General features: G+C 41.0%; 1 protein-coding gene across 3 annotated transcripts in view; it reads right to left on the bottom strand.

Annotated features, from left to right (window-relative positions):
• Positions 1-9,101: 9,101 nt before the first annotated feature.
• The window catches only part of EGFR (epidermal growth factor receptor), a 157,536-nt gene continuing 145,211 nt past the window's right edge, over positions 9,102-21,426 (bottom strand). For 2 of the 3 annotated variants that reach the window (XM_021531480.2, XM_021531482.2), the window contains exons 23-28: positions 21,082-21,228; positions 18,527-18,624; positions 17,823-17,990; positions 17,682-17,729; positions 17,477-17,582; positions 9,102-16,510 (exon numbers count right to left, since the gene is read on the bottom strand). In XM_021531480.2, the coding sequence (XP_021387155.1) occupies positions 16,137-16,510; positions 17,477-17,582; positions 17,682-17,729; positions 17,823-17,990; positions 18,527-18,624; positions 21,082-21,228 (941 nt within the window). In that variant the 3' untranslated portion in view covers positions 9,102-16,136. The remainder of the gene's footprint in view (positions 16,511-17,476; positions 17,583-17,681; positions 17,730-17,822; positions 17,991-18,526; positions 18,625-21,081; positions 21,229-21,426) is intronic. The other variant, XM_021531481.2, reaches the window with a different exon arrangement.

Here is a 21,426-nt window from a genome sequence, read left to right on the forward strand (position 1 = left end):
AGGGCAGCAAGTGTTCAACCACCACTTCAAATACTGGAAGAAGGGGCAAAATAGGGAACAAATAATAATGTAGCTAATGTGAGATGCTGAAAGCTGATGAGGCAACAGGAAACACACAGGTCTTGTGCTAGCATATGTCTGATAGCAAAAGGCTTCATCACTTAAAAGAAAGAGTGAACACAAGGCTCTGAAGTACTTTGCTGTACTTTGGTTCTTGTTGCACAGGGAAAAATACATAAACTTCAGTATACTACCAAACTGTATGAAAAAGTAACTGCAATGCTAACACGGTGGGTCAAAACTTTCATGAGCTCATTCAGGGCCTGAAAGTTTTAAAAAGAGTTAATTTGGAGCAGGAACTCAAATATCCCAAGACACCCAACTGGCATATTTCAGCACTGCTAATTTCCAGACTAAACCTCTAAGCTGGGCAAGGCAGATCTACTGTGGAAAACAACTGTCCTGGTAGTCCAGAAGCTTCTATAGTCCAGCTGAGCTTGGCATAAGATAAAAATGGGCTAGGTTTATAACAGGCAAGGAGATGCCCTTCTGCCATGTAGTATGAACTCAAGTCTTCTTTGAACTTTCTGGTGCTGAAAGTTTCCCTGAAAGATGAGCAAACCTTTTGTATGACAGAAACAAATGTTAGCTATATGCCTGAAAGAAGTAAAAGATGTGAAAGTTGCCTTGTGTGGAGATGAGATAAAAGCTTCAATGAAAACATTTCAGAAAGTCAATATAACAAACACTGATATCCATGTATGGAGGTGTGCTTAAAAGCATTCACCTGTATCAACAGATGGACTCTTCTTCCCTCAGGAAAGTTGAAGAGAAAATTCCCATTAGTAGTAGCCCATTTGGTGCTTTAGTGTATGTGTTTGCAACCACTTGTGCACCACAAAACCAAGAACGTCTTACCCTATTTGGACAACTCTGTTTTGTTTCCAACTGTGTCAGCAAATCATGCTTAAGGAAAAGTTTCTGATACATCCAGTTACTCATTAGCAACTTTACAGATCTAGTTTTTCACTTGCATAATTTCCCTTAACTGACAAACTGCTGAAACTAGTGAAAGTTGCAGCTGGATCAGCAAACAGCAAATCTTGCTGGTCTTGTTTGCTTTTCAGTGATGACAGCTTATCATTATTTTGTCACTCTGTCATGGTGGTCACTGCAGAAACCCAAAAACTGAAGAACTGGAGTATTCATACAATATAAGAATGGCATGTAGTCTATTGTGGCAAAGCCTTTAACAATTTGCATTTGAAATTAATTATGCAATATGGTCTTCAGCAAAGTTGATTCTAAAGCAGTCACAACAGTATCAGCCAACAAAGTATATGGGAAAGTCATAGATTTCTAGAGATTAATTCAGTGCAGGAAGAAACATCTTCTATGAAGACATTACTCACTATTGAATGGGAAACTAGATTTTATGACCACTTTTCTAAAACAGCTATGAAGGTTTATGAGAAAAGAGTAAAACAAAGTTTCTGTAAATTAATCAGAGCTGCATTTTGTAAACAGTGTGAGTCAGATGGCAATCTTGCTAGGAGACTTTCTAAATGTCTAAGTGTATGTGTGCATTGAAGAATTGGGTCAAAAGTGATCTGGTTATTCAAAATCTCATTGTAAAACACAGACAGCTACTTAGAAGTCTATTTCTCTGAGCCTTCATTGAGGGATAAACTTTATGCCATGCAGTATTTTTGATGTCATCTAAGAGGCAATGTAAAATCAGAATTTAGTGCAATACAACAAGGCAATATGTACAGAACTGTGTACATTAAAATACAGATTAAAAATACAGTTTGAAACATAGTTTTACCTTTTGGATAAAAATGATAAACTAGTGAGTTGAGCTCAGTTTTATATCATGCACAAATGATTGATGCTCTTATTGGTGGCGTGGCAGCAAACCCTGCTGTGGTGAGGCTTCTTGGGGCACTCTCTGGCTTGGGCCTTCAAGGGAGCCCCCAGAGTGCCACCTTAGGATGTAAGGATGACTAGAAAAAACCCAAGTCACAGTAGTAACCTCTGCAGGGCTGAAGGACCTACCAGTGTGTGCCAACAAGAGAAATGGTCCCAAAAGCCAGTTTACACTCACCATGGCTTTGCTCATGCTACGGTTACATTCCTGTATTACCCCACGAACAACTTCAGCAGTACTTCAGTAATACATTCCTGTATTACCCCAGGAGCTTCTGTGGGACTACTTTACAGAGCTTATCTTGTATGCAAGTCTTCAAAGAGCAGCCTGGAGAAGTTCACTCCAGCAGAGAGGGTGATGTGCCATTAGTCATGCTTTAAAGACTTCACAGGGACATCGATGATGCATAACTTTTTACACAGGTTGTACACACACATATGCATTTCAATAGCATGCTTAGTGCTATTTGAAGTATTTATAGAAGTGTTTTGCATTCAGTAGTAAGCCAAAAAAAAAAAAAAAAAGAAAAAAATTGTGGTTCAGGTGATATCTCAAAGGAATATTTATAAGCTTTACTACCATTTCCCCTAAGGCCCTTCCCATGATAGCTGCAATACTGAGACATAGAAGGTTAATTAGTGAAAGATTGTAAATGACTTTGAAGATGAAAAGCTTGTTTTCTTTCTTTCTTCCTCCTTTTTACTTTTTTTTTTTTTTGAGCTAAACATGCTGATGATTAGAGGTGAGATTTTTGCCTCTTTGTTTTGCATGCTGCACTGCAGTGGTTTGCCATGAATTCATTTTGCTGCCAGATTTTCAGTAATTAGTTTATCTGCTTTACCTGCTCCTGACTTTTGCCATGCTGCCCACTTCCCCTAGACCAGCATTGCTGAGGATGCTGGCTGATGTCCCTGCACACCACCAGGAACCCCACAGTGGGCCAAGTGAAAGAAACTCATTCTCTCTAACTCCATCAGAGTTACTCCTTGACTTCAACGAGCAACAGAAGCATAACCTTGCAACCCAGGAAATGAATGGTGCTTATTGAACAAGTTCTGTGGGGCCAGCTCTCTTTATCTACAAAGGCAACCCACACTGGCATTCTGCTTAGTAGAATACATCTTAACCATGCAAGATTGAAAAAATGACAGCATCTCTGTCACTGGCAAATTTGACAAGACCTTCTTTCCAGGAAATCCAGTACAAAATACCAATATTTAAGGAATCAAGTACTAAACAGTCTGCACTAGTGTATCTTACTCCTTTAAACACAAGTGCTCAGCAAAAACAACATGCTTTAATTCTCAGAGCTTCCTGTTGTTTCAATAAAAAATCTTCTCCTACTCTTCATTGAATGCATTAGGTTGTTTTTATCTACCACCTATGCTTCCTCAGGAACTTACCCTATAAACAAAAAGCATCCAGAGAATTAGGACAAAACAAGTGGTGTTACTGAGTTTGTACTGGTTCAGAGCAATGTGCAGACTGAGAATTTTCTAAAATTAAAACAAAAAGGTGAATGTAAAATTTCATTTTACAAAATGAAAAAACAAGGCATTTCCTCAGCAAAGAGCTAAGAATCCTCTTAGGTCCAATCTGTATTAAAATATTTATTGTAGAGCAATATGATGTTGGAGAGAAGGCATCTATACTACATAAATAGTTCTCCCTCTTTTTCTTGAAATTATAATAGAAATTATCACTATTAGTTTATTGAGCACTAATTTCCCAGCACATATGGGTAAGCAGTCTCTCTATATTTATGTTTTCAATATAAAGAGTGTTCCCATTAGATATTTCAAGGCAAAAATCATGGTCAATATAACAGAAGACAGGCAATAAATTTGTAAACTGATATAAAGCCCTGCTGGCTCAGTGGCTGTAAACCAGCAGGGTTCCAATCAGACCATTTGTGTTATACTCACTGGAGAGCTGAAACAGCCCCAGTACCAGGAACTAACTCTTCTGCTTGGTGAACAGGAATGACCTGCCAAAATATTTCAAGAATAGCTGCAGCCAGGGTTTCCCTCAAATTTCCATCAGTATTATTAAAATGAATCAGACCAAAGTTCCATATAGCAAAATATCTTTCCCAGTGGCTAAAAAGTAGGTGCTCAGTGAATGCACGTAGAAGAGAAGGCATCCACAGTCTTGGGATAATTCAGTTTATGATTAACCTATTTATTAATTCCCTGATCACCTCTAGGTAATTTTTTGTTATTTCTTGTTGTGAGAAAGCATAAGATTGAGTCATGATCATTAACTGAGTTTGAAATAGATTTTAATAGAATAGCAGTCTTTCATCCAAGAAAGTTTTCTGAGCAAAAATTTTGAATGATAACTTCAATACACAGTAACCAAACATTGAGGACAAAGTATAATCTCCAAGCCCATTAAAGACTCCTCGAGGTAATACCTTCTCTATGTAAGCAGGTGATAGGCTTGCAAAATAGGAAACTGCACCCTTCTATGTTTTTGCATGGAAATGTGAGACCAGAAGACTGCACAGCCAGCATCTCTCTTTAGAAGGTGCACTTGGGATCTTTTTCCCACTCAAAATCTAGAGGGCCTGATTTCAAAGGGACCTCACTGTGCTAAATACCAAGAAAACCTTGCTAAGAAATACACAGTGCACAAAACAGCCTGCAGCCTGTATGTGGTTCAGCTACAGAGCTAATACTTGTGCAATTGCACTGACCCTTTGATAAAGAAACTGTATAAAAGGCTGCCATTGCCTCAGCTAAAGTCATAAGCTCAAAAACTGGCTTCTGTAGGTACTTCCTCCAAAATGCTTCCTGCTATAGCCCACACTTCTTCTTTTCACTTCCAGGCAGGATCTACAGTCACTTTTCTTTCTGCAGCACTCCCCATGTGCCCATTGCTACATTGTCCTCCACTAAGTAATACAAGTCCAAGAGACCATCCAAGAAGCAAATTGACCCAGTCCTGTCCAAAACATCTCAAGAGGGCTCAAACCTTTGCCACAAAACAAAATAACCACATGTATAAAGAGATCTAGTTAATGATTTAGGAAATAAAATGATCATTGTGTGCATGTGCCATTGGTCACTCAACCACAACCAAATTCTGGTGCAGATTTATTTTAAAGAAAATACCTGTTTTCCCAAATCAGTCAACCAGTCTCTGACACACCTCTTCTTAGCTCAACCACGTTTTCTTCCCATCCTTAAAAATATGCACTTCTTCTATCCTGACAGCCCTTTACAGTCCACCTATATCTTCTTAGGCCATCCCACATTAGACCAGGTTGTGTTTCTTTCTCTCATTCTTTTTAAAGTTTAGGGAAAAAAACACGTTATTTTTATTACCTGTGTAACAAGCTTTCCTACCTCCCAGAGTCCTTGTAAGACTAAATATGAGTCACATACTGTGAAGCAGACAGGGTGACCTCCCTCCAAGGTTTCTTCACAATTTCTTTGGAGAGTCCGAATGTCCCAACTACACCCTCTTGTGCCCTTCCTCTGGCTTCTCCCTTGTAAACCAGCCTGGTGGAAATTCTCTGATGGAGCTGGCCCAGCCTCCAGTATTTCAGTGGGTTCATCTCTGGCTAAATCATTATTTTAAGCTTTCCAGTGAGCATTGTCCCTCTGGGAGAAGTGACCTATTGATCTGCACCTGTTTCCATTGAAGGGAAGCATTAGAAAGCCAATGCAATTAGCATGCTGACAAGGCTGCTTACAAAGATGAATTTTTAGCCAGTGTTACCTCTAATAACTATTGCCTAATCACATTTGGTTCAATTACATATATATCACTGATTCTCCCAGGAATTACCTGGTGCCTGCCTTTCTGTGTTGGTTTCAAGTGCCCTTTGGAGGCAGCCTGACCATCAAGTAACTATGAAGGTGTCCCTTGCTGCTGCCTCCCCTGCGGTGGGGAAAGGCCCCATAGGTTTACAAAGTCTTCCTCATCAGGCATTGCTATGAGACAGGGGAGAAAGCAGCCTGACTTTTGGGAGGAGGGCAGCTGTGTGTATGCTCTTGAATTGTTACGTATTGCTTATAGACACATGCCTATTGCTCTCTCCTCCTGAAGTTCCCAGGTTTTGGCACACAGACATTTTGCTACTTTCCACCATTGGTACTACTCATTTCTGATGGAAGCTAGGTTTGTTAGCTTAGCACTCAAAACCCAAGAATAATTGAAAGTCTCGCTTGTTTACTATTCTGTTCCAGCATTATTATTCACAGAAGCAAAACATAAAGTGGACAGATTTTTTAGGCAGATCCCCACTGGATACTAAACCAATGAAACAAGTACTAGAAATAATCTTGCTTTAGCAAGCCCCAGAGGCCAATACACTAATTTTTAAAAGTATATGGAGGCAGTGTTTGCATTAGGCAAAACCATGGCTTTTCTAAAAATGCCATTCACTGAAAATAGCCTCTTTTGCTTCTGTATTGTGTCAAACTCATGCTGCAGCATTCCCATAAATACAAGAAGGCTGGATGAAGAATTCTCCCTACCAGCAGTATAATGATCACAAACCAAACATGAATCTAGATCTCTTTGATCTGACACAGCCTATTTGCATTACTTCAAGATTCTTCACAGCCTCAGCTGCACAATATCGCTTTTCTTGCAAGACACAAAGAAACTCAGTAACTGAGAATTGGGGAAATAGAATTATTTGTAGTAACATGCATAAGAGCTTTTGAGGGCAGGAGGAGGTCACACTTGTTACAATGCTGTCACTTGTCCACTTGTCATCAAGGGGTATGGTCGTGTCCTTTGCATGTACATTGCCATGTCAGAAGTCAGCTCTGTGGTGCATGCAGTTGTCTTGCAAGTCTGCTAAAACTAAGCTGCCAAAAAGACAGATTAATTTTCCATCAGATCAGTGCAGCAACCTTTTCTAGCAGCATCCCATACATAGGTTGGATTAAATGTACCATGAACCTGTACTCCAAATGGACTGGAAAATAAGTTGCCTACGCAAGCTCATTTTTTCAGCTTGGCTTGCTGGGAGACCTATTTTACATCTAGTTGTGCTCTGGACAGAATTTCTTCCTTCCAAGAGAGGGCACCATTAGCTTTCCTTCTGCTGCTCTTTGAAGCAGGGGTAATAGGAATAATCCCATAGAGGCTTTGCAAACTTGGGTTCCTTTTGGCAATCTCAAATAGTTGCAGATGTGATCTACGAGTGCCCCATAGGATGTCTGGCCACAGGGGCAAGGGCTGTGCCAGAACTGCATTCCCATGACATTTATGCCTAGCCAGGCTTGGTTCGACCTCACATGGGCTGGTCTCCATGGGCAGCAGTAGAGGTTACACATTGCTCTATTTCTTACCCACAGCCAGCAAATTCACACAGAGGTCGTCAGCTTTTGATGATTTAAGAGGCTCCAAGAGCTAGATGGGAATCTAAACAACCAGCTGTGACCCTCACTAGCTGTTCTTTGGCTTGCTAAATCAGTGCCAGGACAAACACTGCTAAATAAAAGTTGTCTATGAGACAAGGATATGCATCTCTTGTATCACTGCTCCTATCTGAGAGGGACGGTGTCCAGCAAAGTCTAGAGCAATCCATAAGTCTGTGTGCTTTCAAAAAAGAAAAGGGAAAAAAGGTGCAAACACACAATACATACATACATACAATACAGGATAAAGATGAACAACACTTACTGTGCTTTTTTCTGAGCTATTTATGCTTCAGGGCTGCAACTGAAGAAAGCAGTCTCTGAGATTAACATGCTCATTAAATAACATTCCTTCTGCTCTCTTTAGAAAGAAAACAGGTTTTCAAATAAGAGGATTTCTGCAACAGGAGCTCTGGTGTTGAACTTCACACAGATGGTGCTTATTAGAGAGATTTCAATTCCCAGCAAACAGTTTGAAGCATCACCTGATCTGCAATTCCAGCTCCTCTCTCAAATAAACAGCAATAATTCACATTGTGGGACTGGGGCCTTACTTTCTCCATTTATACTTACAGATGGGCTCCAAGCAGGCCACCTTATGATGTGGGGAGCAAGATCAGCCACCCCACTGAGCACCCTGAGCAGGACATGTCCCTTTGTGCCTGCCATGTGAGTGGCACCCCTCCTAGGGGTCTGCCATGGGTCTGATGCAGGTGGTGCTGACAAAAGAGCTGAGCCCATCTCGGACAGCAAACATAATGCCACTTTAAGAAGCTGGGTCACCTTCACTGTTGTTCCCACCCCCCACCTTTGGCAATTGCAAGGCCCCTCTTTCTTGCCCGACCAGTGCCTGCTACAAACATCTCTTATCAAATGCTGCTGCAGAAGCATTGCCCCAGTCAGCAGCCTTAGCCTTAGGACAAGAGCTAACAAGGCCATTTGTGACGAGTTACTGCTGAAATGTGACTGTCTCAAAGAGTGATGGTGAAGCCCTTCCATGTTCAGTGCTGCAGGAGGTATGTGAGTTTGTCCCAGGTGCCATGGTAGGTGGTCCAGCTGTGGCTGAGAGCATCCCCATGGCACATTATCTTTTACTGGCTCCCTTGTACATTTCTGATGTGCCCTGATGTAATTATTGGGCATTTATTCCCCAAAAGCTGGCTTTGTTGTTTTCCTGGGTCGAGGTCAGGAGTGCCAAAGGAAGGGTAAGGCTTTCTTAGGGCTGCTGCTAATAATGATGGAGCCTGTGGAAGAGACTTGTATTCCTCTCCTATCTTTTAATAGCAATTTTCTGTATCTTATCTTAATCTGCCATATCCTGTGCAGGCAGATAGGGAGGTTAAACTGCAGCTGTGTTTCTTTGGCTATCTTCTATTCTTGCACCCTCTCTCACTTTTCTGTTTATTTGAAGTTGACTGCACTGAACTCAGTGGAATTTCTGAATGCTCATCCTTCCCAAACACCCACACTTTTCTATACTTATATCATTCTTCATTTTAAGTTCCTCCCTTTTGGTGCTTTGAAAGTGGGATTTTGCAAGTCAGGGTCCTCAGTCCTCTGGGGTAAATACAGAGGCACTGCTCTGCCTGTGTCAGATACAGACAACAGCATTTTCCTGTCTGATAAGGACTTTTGAATCTACAAGTTGCTTTCTGATCTTCAGAGGAGATGCATAGATGTACAATGTATGTTTCAATTTCCTTCTTGATACTAATTATTCTTCTTCAGAGCAATACTAACTTATCTAGAATCTTCTCAAGCCAGCTGATTTCAAAGAAAGAGGAAGGAAATCATGTGCCAAAAGACCAAATATTTATTTAATTACTTTTATTAAAATAAAAATATCATGCATTAATACGCATTAGACATTTCTGAGAACCAATAATATGAAGATTAAGACTACATAATTTCTGCATAAAGTAGGTTGAGCTGGTAAAACATGCAGCCTATGTACTGGAAGGGTCTGGATGGAAAGATGAAAATGAGAAAGGTGCTATTGTGGCTTTTTTTTTTTTTTTTCCTGTGTACAAAATTAATCTATAAAGACAAAAATTATTTCATTTACTAATTGTGATACCAGGGACCTATCCAGGCTGAATGCATACTGACAGTTCCAGCTCCTCTCTTCTTTACTGTCTTGCCAATGTATTTTGCTCTGTTATGTTGAAGATCCTGCAAATCCTTTAATCTTTATCAGCCACATGTTTCACCAGTGGGATATTAAACACCCTTACTCAGGGTACACTGGAGCTTCATTTGGCTGCCTTTTAACACAATTTCTCTTCCTGCCTAGTAGAGTACAACAATTTAAGTCATCAGAGTGACTCTGGGTGAGATTTTATTTTGCCTTAGCTATGCACTTTGGAAATGGCCAACACTATGGCTTCATATGCCACATGGATCAGCTTTTGAGGGATTGCTTTCATTCTGCTTCTGCTCTTGTCGTAGAAGTGAAGTGGGAACCTGACACGTAAAAGAGCAGCTTTTTTTGGGGCCCTGATAAGCAGCACCTGGGCTTTCATATTGCACTTCCATTGGTCACAAGGATTGCCTGTATTATTGCTCACATTATGAAACTCCAGCACTGTGCATGCAGGGAGCCAAAGAGTCTTGAAGAGAGGAAAGAGTGATGTTACTAGCGTCATTAAGCTCAGGATAAATCCCCAAGGTGACAAATTTTACCAGAAAAGAAAAAATCTAAGTCCATCAATAAAGAACCCTTACTGTGAGTTCTCTTCTGGCTTCAAGCTACAAGCTAGCCACTGCTTTTTGTTCCCCCCAAATACAACAGTATATTACAATAAAAGTCCTCCAAAAATTAAAAACAATTAAAAATAATAATATACACCTCATTTTTCATCGCTCATATACAAACAATCTTTGATCAACAGTATAAACCATTAAACCATATAAAAGTCAAGAGTTTCTTATTTTACAAATAGTGCTTTCATAGTTGAGTAACTTTACAATGCTCTGAGGGTACCATCTGTATCTGTGGATATATTGCTTGACAGTTTATTAAAACCAAGTCATCATACCTTATATTCGGTTGATTGCATCAATACAAAGCAGCCTAAAATGGGCAATGGATCCATAGGATCTCTGATTATTGTGAGGGATTTTCAAAAATCACTCAACATTAGCCTTGTTTTATACTCTCAGTGTAATCAATTTAAACATCCCATTAATTTCAAGAAGACTAATAGGAATATAGGATTAAAAAGAGAACACAGCTATGTGAGCCAAGCCTCCTACCATTGTAGACAACTACTTTGATTATTCCTTTTAATAAAATATGAGGATAACATTGATGGTGGTTGCAAATGCACACTCTCCAGCCAGCTTATGGGAGGTAAGGAGAAGACTCTGGATAAATTCTAGCCTGACTGGAAATGATGTACTGTACTGGCTATGTAGGAACAACACTTTCTACCAGTCCAGTTGTTAGAGGCATTTTTGATTTCTGGTTTTCTTTCTTTTGATTTCTGGTTTTTACCTTATTAGTTAGAAAAATTGATTACTTCAAAGTGAGAGATAGAAAGAGACCATAGGACCTGTCCTGCTGCACATACAGACAGCCCCATCTGCACCGTGTTACAAGATGACAGCAAAGTTGATGAAGCACCAGCCCCAAATCTTGCCTGAAGGTGTTCAGCATTCTGACTGCTGACTTCAACAGTGCAACAAGTGCTGTGTCTTTTGCTAGGTAGGTATTCAGTTACCAATTTTTTCCCTTGGGAAACCCATTTTTGGATTCTGTTGAGGGTTTAGCTTGACCACTAACTGTAGTACAGCCAACTATGGCTGCACTTTTCTCTCCCTGCATAAAAAGAAGGGCTTGCACCAACCCGCAATTCTCAGTCCACATGGCCATGGTGATAGAGGTGATGATCTGCCTAACACCAGATACCAAATTCAGGCAGGAGACATGGCAGAAAGCAAAGCATATCATGGAAGCTCTGTGATTTCAACTCCCCCGAATAATTAAAGTAATACATAATCAAAAGTGTTAAAACAAGGCAGTTTTAAGTCTCACTGCCTGCCTACACACTTCCTCACACAAATAAGTTATTTTATCATGCCTCATCATCACATCATCATATTTTTTCTGATACTGAGCCAAAATATCATATATATCCTTCTTTTTTCCTTGGCTGTTCTCTGTTTAGATAATGCATCAAGTGCAATACAGAGTAGAGGTTGTAGGTTTGGCCCTGAAGTGATACATGGTCCTGATATTCAGTTTGTTTTTCTATGGACAGGATTCACCCTCCTGCTAAGCTCTCTTTGCTCAGTGGAGGTCTCATCCTGCCCTAACAAAGAGCTCTGTAGCTCTTCTCCATAAAAAGGGGCTGTGGAAGTGGTGATCAATACCTTAGTCCTTTAAAGCAAGAAAACAAGACATTACATCTTTGGTCCTAATGCAGCCCATTTGACAAGCTACTTGAAGGCGTCAAGTTTTTCTTTTGTATAAACTTTTTTTTCTTTTTTTTTTTAAATTATTTAAAAAGGCTTCTTGAAAGTTGTATGTCAGAACAAAGAGGGAACATTTATAAGAAGAAAGCTAGAAAATGGGATCCCAATATAAAAATTTGAATCAGTGGTGATAAAACATTACAAAGTACTCTTGCTAAGTGTTATATACAGTCTGACATTTCATGAGTATACAGTTTCCACCAAGAAGGAGGACACAGGTACATTTTCATACTTTTTCCTGATTCAAGTGTTTACTCATAGAGAAACTCTGGGGGAAACAATGGCCAGAGTACCGTAACTGCTCATTTGACAGGCAGTGGTCATACTAACAGAAAATGTGGAACCCTGAATGTGAAAAATGAGCGCTTGTCTGGAAATGCAAAGTTTCTTCTTGACACCCTGGAGCACCCACAGACAGACCAAGAACACCCCAGGCACCTTGTGATGGTATTTCTCCAAGCTGTTTGGGGTCCTGTGACATTGTTGTAACCCTACTTCCGTCCCCCAGGGAAGGGAAGAGATACCCCCCGTAATACAAATGTTATGTACATTGATTCTTGCACAAGCAATCTCTGCAACCGCCTTCACATCAAGGTGGGTTCAGGGACAGGAGCACCTGTACCTGCAGGAACAGTCAGTGGCCTCAGTGATGTCCCTGTGCAAACTCAGCAGCTGTCTCAGGTATGGACTGGTCAGCTGCAGCGCTTCCCTGGCATTACTCTCCCTATGCAAGCCCCTTCCTTTCAAACAAACCCATGACCACATTTCCTAATACTAGGGCAGGCTTCAAGTCGTGGTGAGGTTGGTGGGATGGGGCATTCCAGAAACCACCATCTCGTTCGTTCCAACCACTCTCCAACAAAGCTTACTTCAGTGTTGAATGGCAGCTGGGAACAATAGCAAGCCCCTGGCCTCCGGGTGAATTTACGCGACAAAACCAATTGCAACATGAAGAAAATTTCCCAGATCAACTCCCTTCGCAGCAGAAGAAAACAACCCAAGGCCCACATTGAAATCAAGGGTGCTGACACTGCACACAGCCACTGGAAAACATCAAAGTAAGATGAAGACTCTTAACTTACATTTTCATACACTTAGAAGTTATTAAAAGTCCTAAATTATTATTGCAAAAGGAGTTCTGTAATAATGACTGCTTTATGATAGATGCTAAGGACTAACTTGTGAGTGTTTTGTCTTCCATGAGAAACAGTAAAAAGGGAAATTTTATCTTTCTCAAGTGGTGAGACTGTCAGCTTTTAGAAGAGGCTTTGGAATGCAACATTTCCCTATTTAGCTGTGTCTTTAAAATTAGCCTTTTCTACCCACACCTCCAGCTGACCTTTCAAGTTATTTATGGGTGTTGATTTATGTTGCTTAACCATGGCCTCCTGTATAAGCACACACACAATCTGCTAGGGTCTCCTGGCTCTTTAATGTTCAGTGAGAGTATTTCTGCTGTTTTCTTGTGTTTTGGTTTTTTTTTTTTATTGTCTTTTACCTGTGAGCATCACCCTGCATAGAACCTGTGCTTCCAGCCACAGCCATTTACTGCACAGTCGCATCTGCTCCCAGTGCCACTGTATCTGTGCCCCTGAAGGCACTACCTAGGTTTTATTTTTTGCTGGCTTTTGAATCATTACTGAGCTGCCAACTTACAGATCATGGCTTACAGATGCCATTTATCAGAAATACTTCACAATATATAGTTGATTCCACCAATCTGGAGTCTACATTTGTATCAAGAGTTTGTGGTCCTACTTCCTCTTTCTTACTTTTTTCATCAAAAACATCACATTCAAAGAGAGATGTTCTTTCAATCTTAGATTGCTTAATTTTTAGATAAATGTTCTTGTTTCTAGCAATGAATTGCTATTGAATCCCTCCTGAATTGCTTTAAAAGGGCAAGTGTTAACGTCTATTCATGCTGCATAATGCTGGTGATACACAATGCTATTTCTCAGTGGCTTTCTTGTTTTAGCTAACAGATTAAACAGATTAAAACCAGTAAATTCCTTTGTGCATTAGTGTTTGAAAGATTCTGTGGGAGAATATGCACTATGTGATTTTCTAGTGTTCTGCTTGGAGACATAACATCTCCAGCAAATTGAAAAATTATCTGTGAATTCTGTTGAGATCTTTTTTTAGTTTTATGTACATTTCTGCCAGGGTGGTGGGTGGGGAAAAACAACGCTGCCTGTGTGCACATGTTGCACATTTGTGAGAGCAACACAACAAATCTGCTCTCAGGAATGCAAGGAGAAATCTGCTGCTAATTGGATGTGGGAACTGAATTTTGGTTACTGTTTTAAATACAAGCAATTGGTAATCCAAATCAAACACTGCATCTTCCACTCTGCTGTTTCTGGGACTTGGTCATGATGAGACACATCTACCAAACAGAACAATCTCTGGATTCTGACCCAACATGCCACTTCACCCTGTACTGTAGTGGGACCCATGAGCTGTACACATACAAACTGCTAATGCATGTTACTTAAAAAAGGACTCATTTCACATGACTGAAGGTCTCCTTTCCTCAGTAATAGAAAAAGAAGTGCTCTAAGGATTTACTGCTTGATCTTGGACTTCAGAGCAATACCTAAACTGAAACACATAACGATGTATTCTAAACACAGCAGCAGCATGAATTTGACTGTTTCTTGCTACTTAATATAGACTACAGATCCTCCCCAAGTCAGCTGCTTATGCTACCCTCAAGCAAGTTGCCAACATTCAACTAGTTAAGGGCCTTTGTCCCCAAATGAGAATTTGCTTTCTGATCTAGTGGTTTGATTAAAATAGCATTGCCAAGGTGCTGGTGGGATGCATCTAAAGGATTGACTAAATTCACACTTTAGTACTTTATTCCTCCTACATTCATAAGAAATTTTAGTGATGAAATAATTTTATGGGTCACTGAAAAGAGTAGCTGCTTTTACTTCTGTGATTGATTTATACCATCAAGCCAAAATCTTAGCCTTGCCTTGCCTGCCTATACCACACTAATAGCCAGAAGATGATGCTGCATATTTCAAAGAAGCAGTAGGTAACCGTGTGATTCAGAAAAGGGAGATAGTATTTTCCATCACTCTAAATTATTCTTTCTTTCCTTAATTCATTCTCACTGCTTCTCCTGCATTGCCAAAATAGTAACCCCAAAGGGCCATGCAACCAGCCCCAGCCTCTACCCCAGCATGGGACAACAACTGGTAATATTTTGCCTTGAAGTGAGTGAAGTGTATTGCTTAGATAGTAACCCTTTTCTTTACCAAATGTATAAAGGAAAATTATTTCTGCTTTGAGTCCCTTTAAAATGGGAAATAAAGCTGTTTGGCCAGAGCTACCTGTGTTTCTTGCCTTAGTCAAGTTTAATTTAGTGTAATTCTTCCAGTCTGTCTCGTGAATGCTCCAATTTGCCACTATTTGCATTTCCTTGACATTTAATTGAAGTCTATTAAACATTATCTGACATTTCATTTTTCAGTTACAGCAACATCTTTAACAGTTTTGTTGAAGAAAAAAAGGCATTTTGACAACTTGACAGCTGTGTAAGGGATCAGAACAAAAAAAAGTCTTGGGTTTGACCATCAGAAAACAGACTGGTGAGCACTTTATAATCATGTATAGGTGACTTGGAGGAGTTCCTCTTGTCAGTTTATAGCAATAGTGGTCAGCAGGTGATGCATTGTGCCATTTTGCTCCTTGTGCTAGTTTTCCCCAGAGCAATCCACTCCATACTGCCCTGGGCAGAATCACCCATACGTCCCTCAGATGTACTTCTCACCTTTGGGCCAAAAGGCAGTATATGGGGCCAATTTGTACAAATCTGGTGGTTTGGAATAACAATTTCAGTTCCAGGATATTTGGAACATAATTCTTTTCCCTGCTGGTGATCTGAGCAACACTTAGCAGATGAGCAGTACAAGCATCTGATCTTGTAAAAGATCCAAAATTTCTGTTAGAAACATTTATAAAAATACAGAATGTAGAAAGTAATTTGACTGTACAATGTGTACAGTTCTCGAGTTCATCCCAGAGTGGCTTTTTACCATGCTACCATTTGAAAATGAAAGGAATGCATCCATATTTCTTCAGTCCAGGAAGATCCTGCTCCATCCCTACATGCATCTGAGTGCAGGCTATGGGCCTCAGTTATTACATAGAAATGGGCAAGGAAAGACCCAAACTACCATCAGACAGGCTTTGCAGTCTCAAAACCTCATGCTGAAAAGCAGAGGTGCTTTTTGATGCATTGTGGTTGCCATTTGCTTTGAGCCAGAGTCCACTCTTGCAGCAGTCAACAGTTCATTTATCCAGCTTGCCTTGCTGCAAGAAGAAATTCTCTATGGTCATGCTGAGGCTTCAATGTATTCACTTTTTGGTGCTGCTACCCTCAAGTACTCTGGGTTTTCTGCTGCGGGAACTTTCAAGAGACCATTAGATTTGGTTTCCTTCGGTAAGAAGTCCTGCTGGTAGTCAGGATTGTCCAGGTTTATTTGGTGGTTGCCCGCCTGGATCCAGTAGGGAGAACTCTCAAAGACTGTCTTGGCCAGAGGAGACTGGTTGGTGTTGAGATACTCAGGGTTGTCCACAGCTGTGCTGTGTGAATTCTGGTAGCTGGAATCTGTGGAGACCTTTGAGTTTGCTGTGTGAGAGAAGTTGTAGATAGGATTCTGGACTGCTGAGGCAGATGTTTTGTTGGGCACCAATTGATTTACATACTCTAGAATAAAAAGAAAAATAAAATGAGAAGGAATGAAAAGGAAGATATAAAATTAATGCAGACATTTGTGTCACTTGACATTTAGTTTCAACCCAGATGCCACTTGGTCTTCGCACATGGCATGTCGCTGAATTTCCCAGAGTGGAAAAGAGCCAAAGGCAGAGACTGCCACTCTGGGGCATCAAACATGCTGCCCTGAGGTTCACCTTCAAGAATTCTGTTTGCCAACCAGCAAAAAGATGGCTTGGACCATGAGACAGTGAGATAGCTACTGCTGATTTTAGTGGTGTGTGGGTGGCTGTGTCCCAGATAGTGTTCTGAAACGGCAGTTTAGGAGGTTAGCTGCCAGAAGCTGTTTCCCTGGAAAAAATGTTTAGAGATGAGGAAAATGCCTAGAAAATACAGGACTGGCAGTAACAGTGAATCCACATTCCTCGCAGGGCCTTTTACCCTTTTTAGCAATGGCATATTCTTGGAATGGTTGGTTGGGATTTTTTAAGGACACGAAGCATCGTCACTGCATTATCCAGCCCCATCTCCCTTAGTGCTCACTGGCTCTCTCTCTGGCTGCCTACACTGTAAATCCACGTGAAACCATGAACTGGTTTCTGTGGATTAAGTCCTGAAAGCAATGGAACAGTCATAAATCTCTATATTGTTGAAATGGTAAAAAAAATGAACCCAAAGTTTTAGAGACTACTTCCCAAGCTTTAAACATATAACCACACACACAAACTCCCTGCCTAGATAGCACACATGGCTAACATAAGGAATAGTTAGAAGAAGACAGATAAAGGCTAGGAAAATGGTATGTGAACACTTTTCCACTCCCATTTACTGAGCCAAAAGGGTACAAAGCATTTGAATGCTTCATTTCTACAGAAAAGGAAGGAAAATTATTATATTTGCAAGCAATGGGCTTGTGAATGAGTGGATATGGGATGGAAAACCAGGAGAGGTACTCACCTGGGGCTGGTAGGAAGCTGTCATCTAAGCTGTCCTCCAAGAAAGCGCCTGTTGGGTCTGAGCTATACCTCTGGACAAAGCTGTCTTCCCGCACAGGGTGCCCCTGCTAGGATGAAAATACAGAAAACAATATTAAAGGGACTGATATGTAGAAGCTGATCCACATAGGAGGAGTTGCTTCTTTATTATAGGTCATTCTACTTACCCCGTTCCTGTCAATGCAGGTTGTAGCAGAGTTGTTGCTGGTAGCACTCTTAAAAGACAGAGAAAGAAAATACAGACATTATGAGAAACAGCTCACTCTTAAAATTTCATGCCATGTTTCCACAGTGGAAAATTTTCATACCAATGAACTCAAGAGAGGAGTGCGAGACGTTGAAGGGCTGTTGAAAAAGCCCTGGTGTGGCACGAGGTACTCATCTGCATCCACTATATCCTCCATGTCCTCCTCCTCCATCAGAGTGCGATAAAACTTGGAGTCCGTAGGGCTGGGCAGGTGCATCCTATCATCTCCCTGTTGAAAAAGTCAGCATGAGACAAGACTTGCAGACTCCTTTCAAGCCCTCATTCTTCCCTTCTCTCAGACAAAGTAATTTAACAAGAGGCACAAGATGCAAAATCTTGATTCACAGATTCAGGGACTATTCTGAGTTGGAAGGGACTCACAAGGCAAGTCTAATGTTTAAGTAAATGTCCCAGTCAGAGATCTGTGTGTTTAACCAAATTTACCTAGAGTTTAAGAGAACTTAGGCCTGCAATCTCAGTCTATGCTGCTGTAAAATAAACTGCACTTTGGACAGGATCAAACTCTGTTCTCCTCTCATGGACCATTTCTGGTCCTAGACTGAGACCAGTCTAGGAGACCAGTACTAAGAAAACAGTGACCAGTCTTGGCACTTTGTGGCTCCAGCTGAACGAGTTAAAACCTGGAAAGCAACAATATATCTGGCTTTCAGTTATCCATATCGTATGTTCTCATATGCATTACTAGTTACTTTTGTCCTCAGATGAAATTCCCATCAGTGAGCTTCCCACCACTGTGGTTAGTACCTGTATAACAAGATAGCGTGGAGGGTCACGGGCCATTTTTGAGAATTCAGCTATCAGCTCACGAAACTTGGGACGGCTGTCTGCATCAATCATCCAGCCTGCAGGAAAAGCAATGCACAAACAAAATTGTCTTGGTGATCAAGCACAGAGTTTAAAATAAAATCTAACAGCAAAAAAGCAATGCCATGTGTGGAACAAAGAAAGGAGCTACCCCTAAGGGACCACCATAAAAAGTGAATTCACCAGCCACAGGTGTGAATTTCACCATTGAAAATGCTGATCTTGGCAGTTTTGGGAAGACAGAAATAAAACTCCACGCTGGAAAAGCTTCAGGCTGAGTCTGTCTCCTGTCCTGCTGGCCTATCTCTACATGGGGAGGCAGGTTCCACCTGAGGGATAATCCAAATTAGTTTGCTTTGAAAAAAGCTCTTGAAGGAGAGGAAGCAAACTAACACCAGTGGGTGCCTACAGAGGTACCAGGATTGACTGACAGTCACTGGATTGCTTCATGAAGTCCTGGGAAGCCTATTGCAGAAGCCTCCCTCTGTACCAGATGTCTTCTAAAATTCAAAACATCCTCACTGGAGACATATTGAAAGATTATTGCAACTAAGCCGTATTTAATTAGTAAACTGACTTCAACAAAAGTAAGTCCTTACAGCTTAGTTTGGGTCAATGCTAGAAGAGATTTCAAATATAGATACTGGAGGTTTTACATGTGATATTAGTTAGGAAACCACATTTCCTGTAATCAGCTAACAGATGAGCTGATCTAGAGACTCGTGTTTAAAATTAAAAATAATAAAGGTCAAGCTTAGTATATCTAGAGAAACGCAGAAGAAACAGCCTATCTATATTAACGGGAAAATGAAGTGGTAATATGCCTTCTGAAATCTGCATTAGACAAAAACATCCACATTAGACAAAATCTCATCATTTCCAGTGACTTTTTACCATGTTAGAAATATTCTTCCTCACTAATTCAAAAAGAAATGCTTCTTGCTATTAGACAAAATGGAGTGTTTGGGAATTTGATGTCCTTGCAGGAGTAGAATCTACTGTTTCTGACTTTATCTCTAAGTTGCCTGTATTTAAATGCTAGATTTTAAATAAAAAAATTAGTAGTTATTTTGCAATAACTTTGAACATTTCAGATTATACCTTTTGATTACAAAAGAGGTGACTGGGAATCCTGAATTTGTTTAGATAAAATGGCACAGCTTCAATAGGGTCTGCACTGTAGCCTGCAAACATGAGGTGACCAGAGCAGCAAAAGATGTGCAACTGAATCCTGTGCCAGGAGGAAGGCTCAGCCCCTAGATCCTCATGCTCTTGCATTTAAATTCAGTGTAAGGGCATGGAAAGGATGGGGACACTCCATTGGCTCTGTTTTGCAAGCAACAGGTACCAGATTAGGTGCCTGGCAAAATGCCTCCTTTCTACATCTGGACTGACCCTAAGGAAAGATAGGGGCTGAGGTGTCAGTAGGGTTCAGAATTGCTGAGGAGGAGTTTCTAGGACATTGCTTTGGGGTCTGGACACCTCCCAGGCTAGGTGCACACTTTGGGTGCAGTTCCTGTTGCCCTGCTGAGCACAGGATCAGGCTTGCCTTGTGTGATGCTTGTCCCATCACAGCAATATGTGGGTGCTCTAGGATTCCCCGGAAGTGCTGCACTATGGAGTGTTCATGGTAGCATGGCTGCTGTTTCAGGAACAGGTACATGTTGCTCCAGTGAGAAGGTCTTAAATGCCACCTAGTGGGCTGCTTATCATATCCTCACGGCAGTGAGCAGGGATGTGGCAGTCATGGCCTAGAGATGTGCAGGAAGCCAGGTAGTAATCTGACATTTAGTAGATTATATAGATGGAAAGGGGGTTTGAGGTTCAGAAGCCCTTTGACATGCCCTAAACCAGCCAAAAAGTGCTTCAGAAACCCTCTGCTCTTGAGCTACTATACTGCAACAGCTGCATGTCAAAAAGGGACCAGCCAAAAATGAGGAAGAAATTTGAAAAGGAACTCTGAATCCTCATATGTAGCTAACATTTTGATTGTGCCTGCACTCACGACAGTCCTTTAGTAATAATCCACCTGTGTGCTTACAGTGGGAGGCACATTACTGAACTGAGGGGGAGCTTGGAGGAGAAGGCAGTGTTGATTTTATTTCCAGACATACAAAAGCAGAGTATCAGGAAAAGTGGTTGGTGTCATGCTAATTTATAGTGCCTGACCATATCAGTTTAAAATAATTGACAATATCAGTCAGTGATGTGAATGGTGAAAAAAGCATTAGCTGACCATATCAGTTTAAAATAATTGACAATATCAGTCAGTGATGTGAATGGTGAAAAAAGCATTAGCTGGTTGAATGAGCGACTCACAAAGCCGCATCATCCTGTGCTCCTAGGTGAAGCTCCAGGTGTGGGAACATACTCTGGTATCACCACCCTTTTCACACAACCCTGTTTCTGTGCCATTACCAGGAACACAGCACAAAATGCAACTGAGTTACTTATTAAACTTAGATGAGCAGCCACAACCCCAGGTGTGAACTCACATTTGACCATGATCATGTACACGTCGATGGTACAGATGGGGGGCTGTGGCAAACGCTCGCCCTTCTCCAGGACAGAGGAGATCTCACTGGCAGGAATCCCTTCATACGGCTTGGAGCCAAATGTCATCAGCTCCCAAACTGTCACACCTGCAGGGTGGGAAGAGAAGATCATGAAAGAGACTGCCTGGAGCTGGACTGCTTGGCCTGGGTGTGGAGAGGTGGCGAGCAGAGAGGGGTCCCCTGGACACACTGTTTTGCCAGAACTCCAACTGCAGAAACCATTTTCTGCCATGACTTTATGGAGAGATTAATATAACACTTTGAAATCATCCTGCTTCCATTTAA

This window comes from Lonchura striata, chromosome 1 (genome assembly GCF_046129695.1).
Source record: "Lonchura striata isolate bLonStr1 chromosome 1, bLonStr1.mat, whole genome shotgun sequence".
In the NCBI taxonomy this organism is placed as follows: domain Eukaryota; kingdom Metazoa; phylum Chordata; class Aves; order Passeriformes; family Estrildidae; genus Lonchura; species Lonchura striata.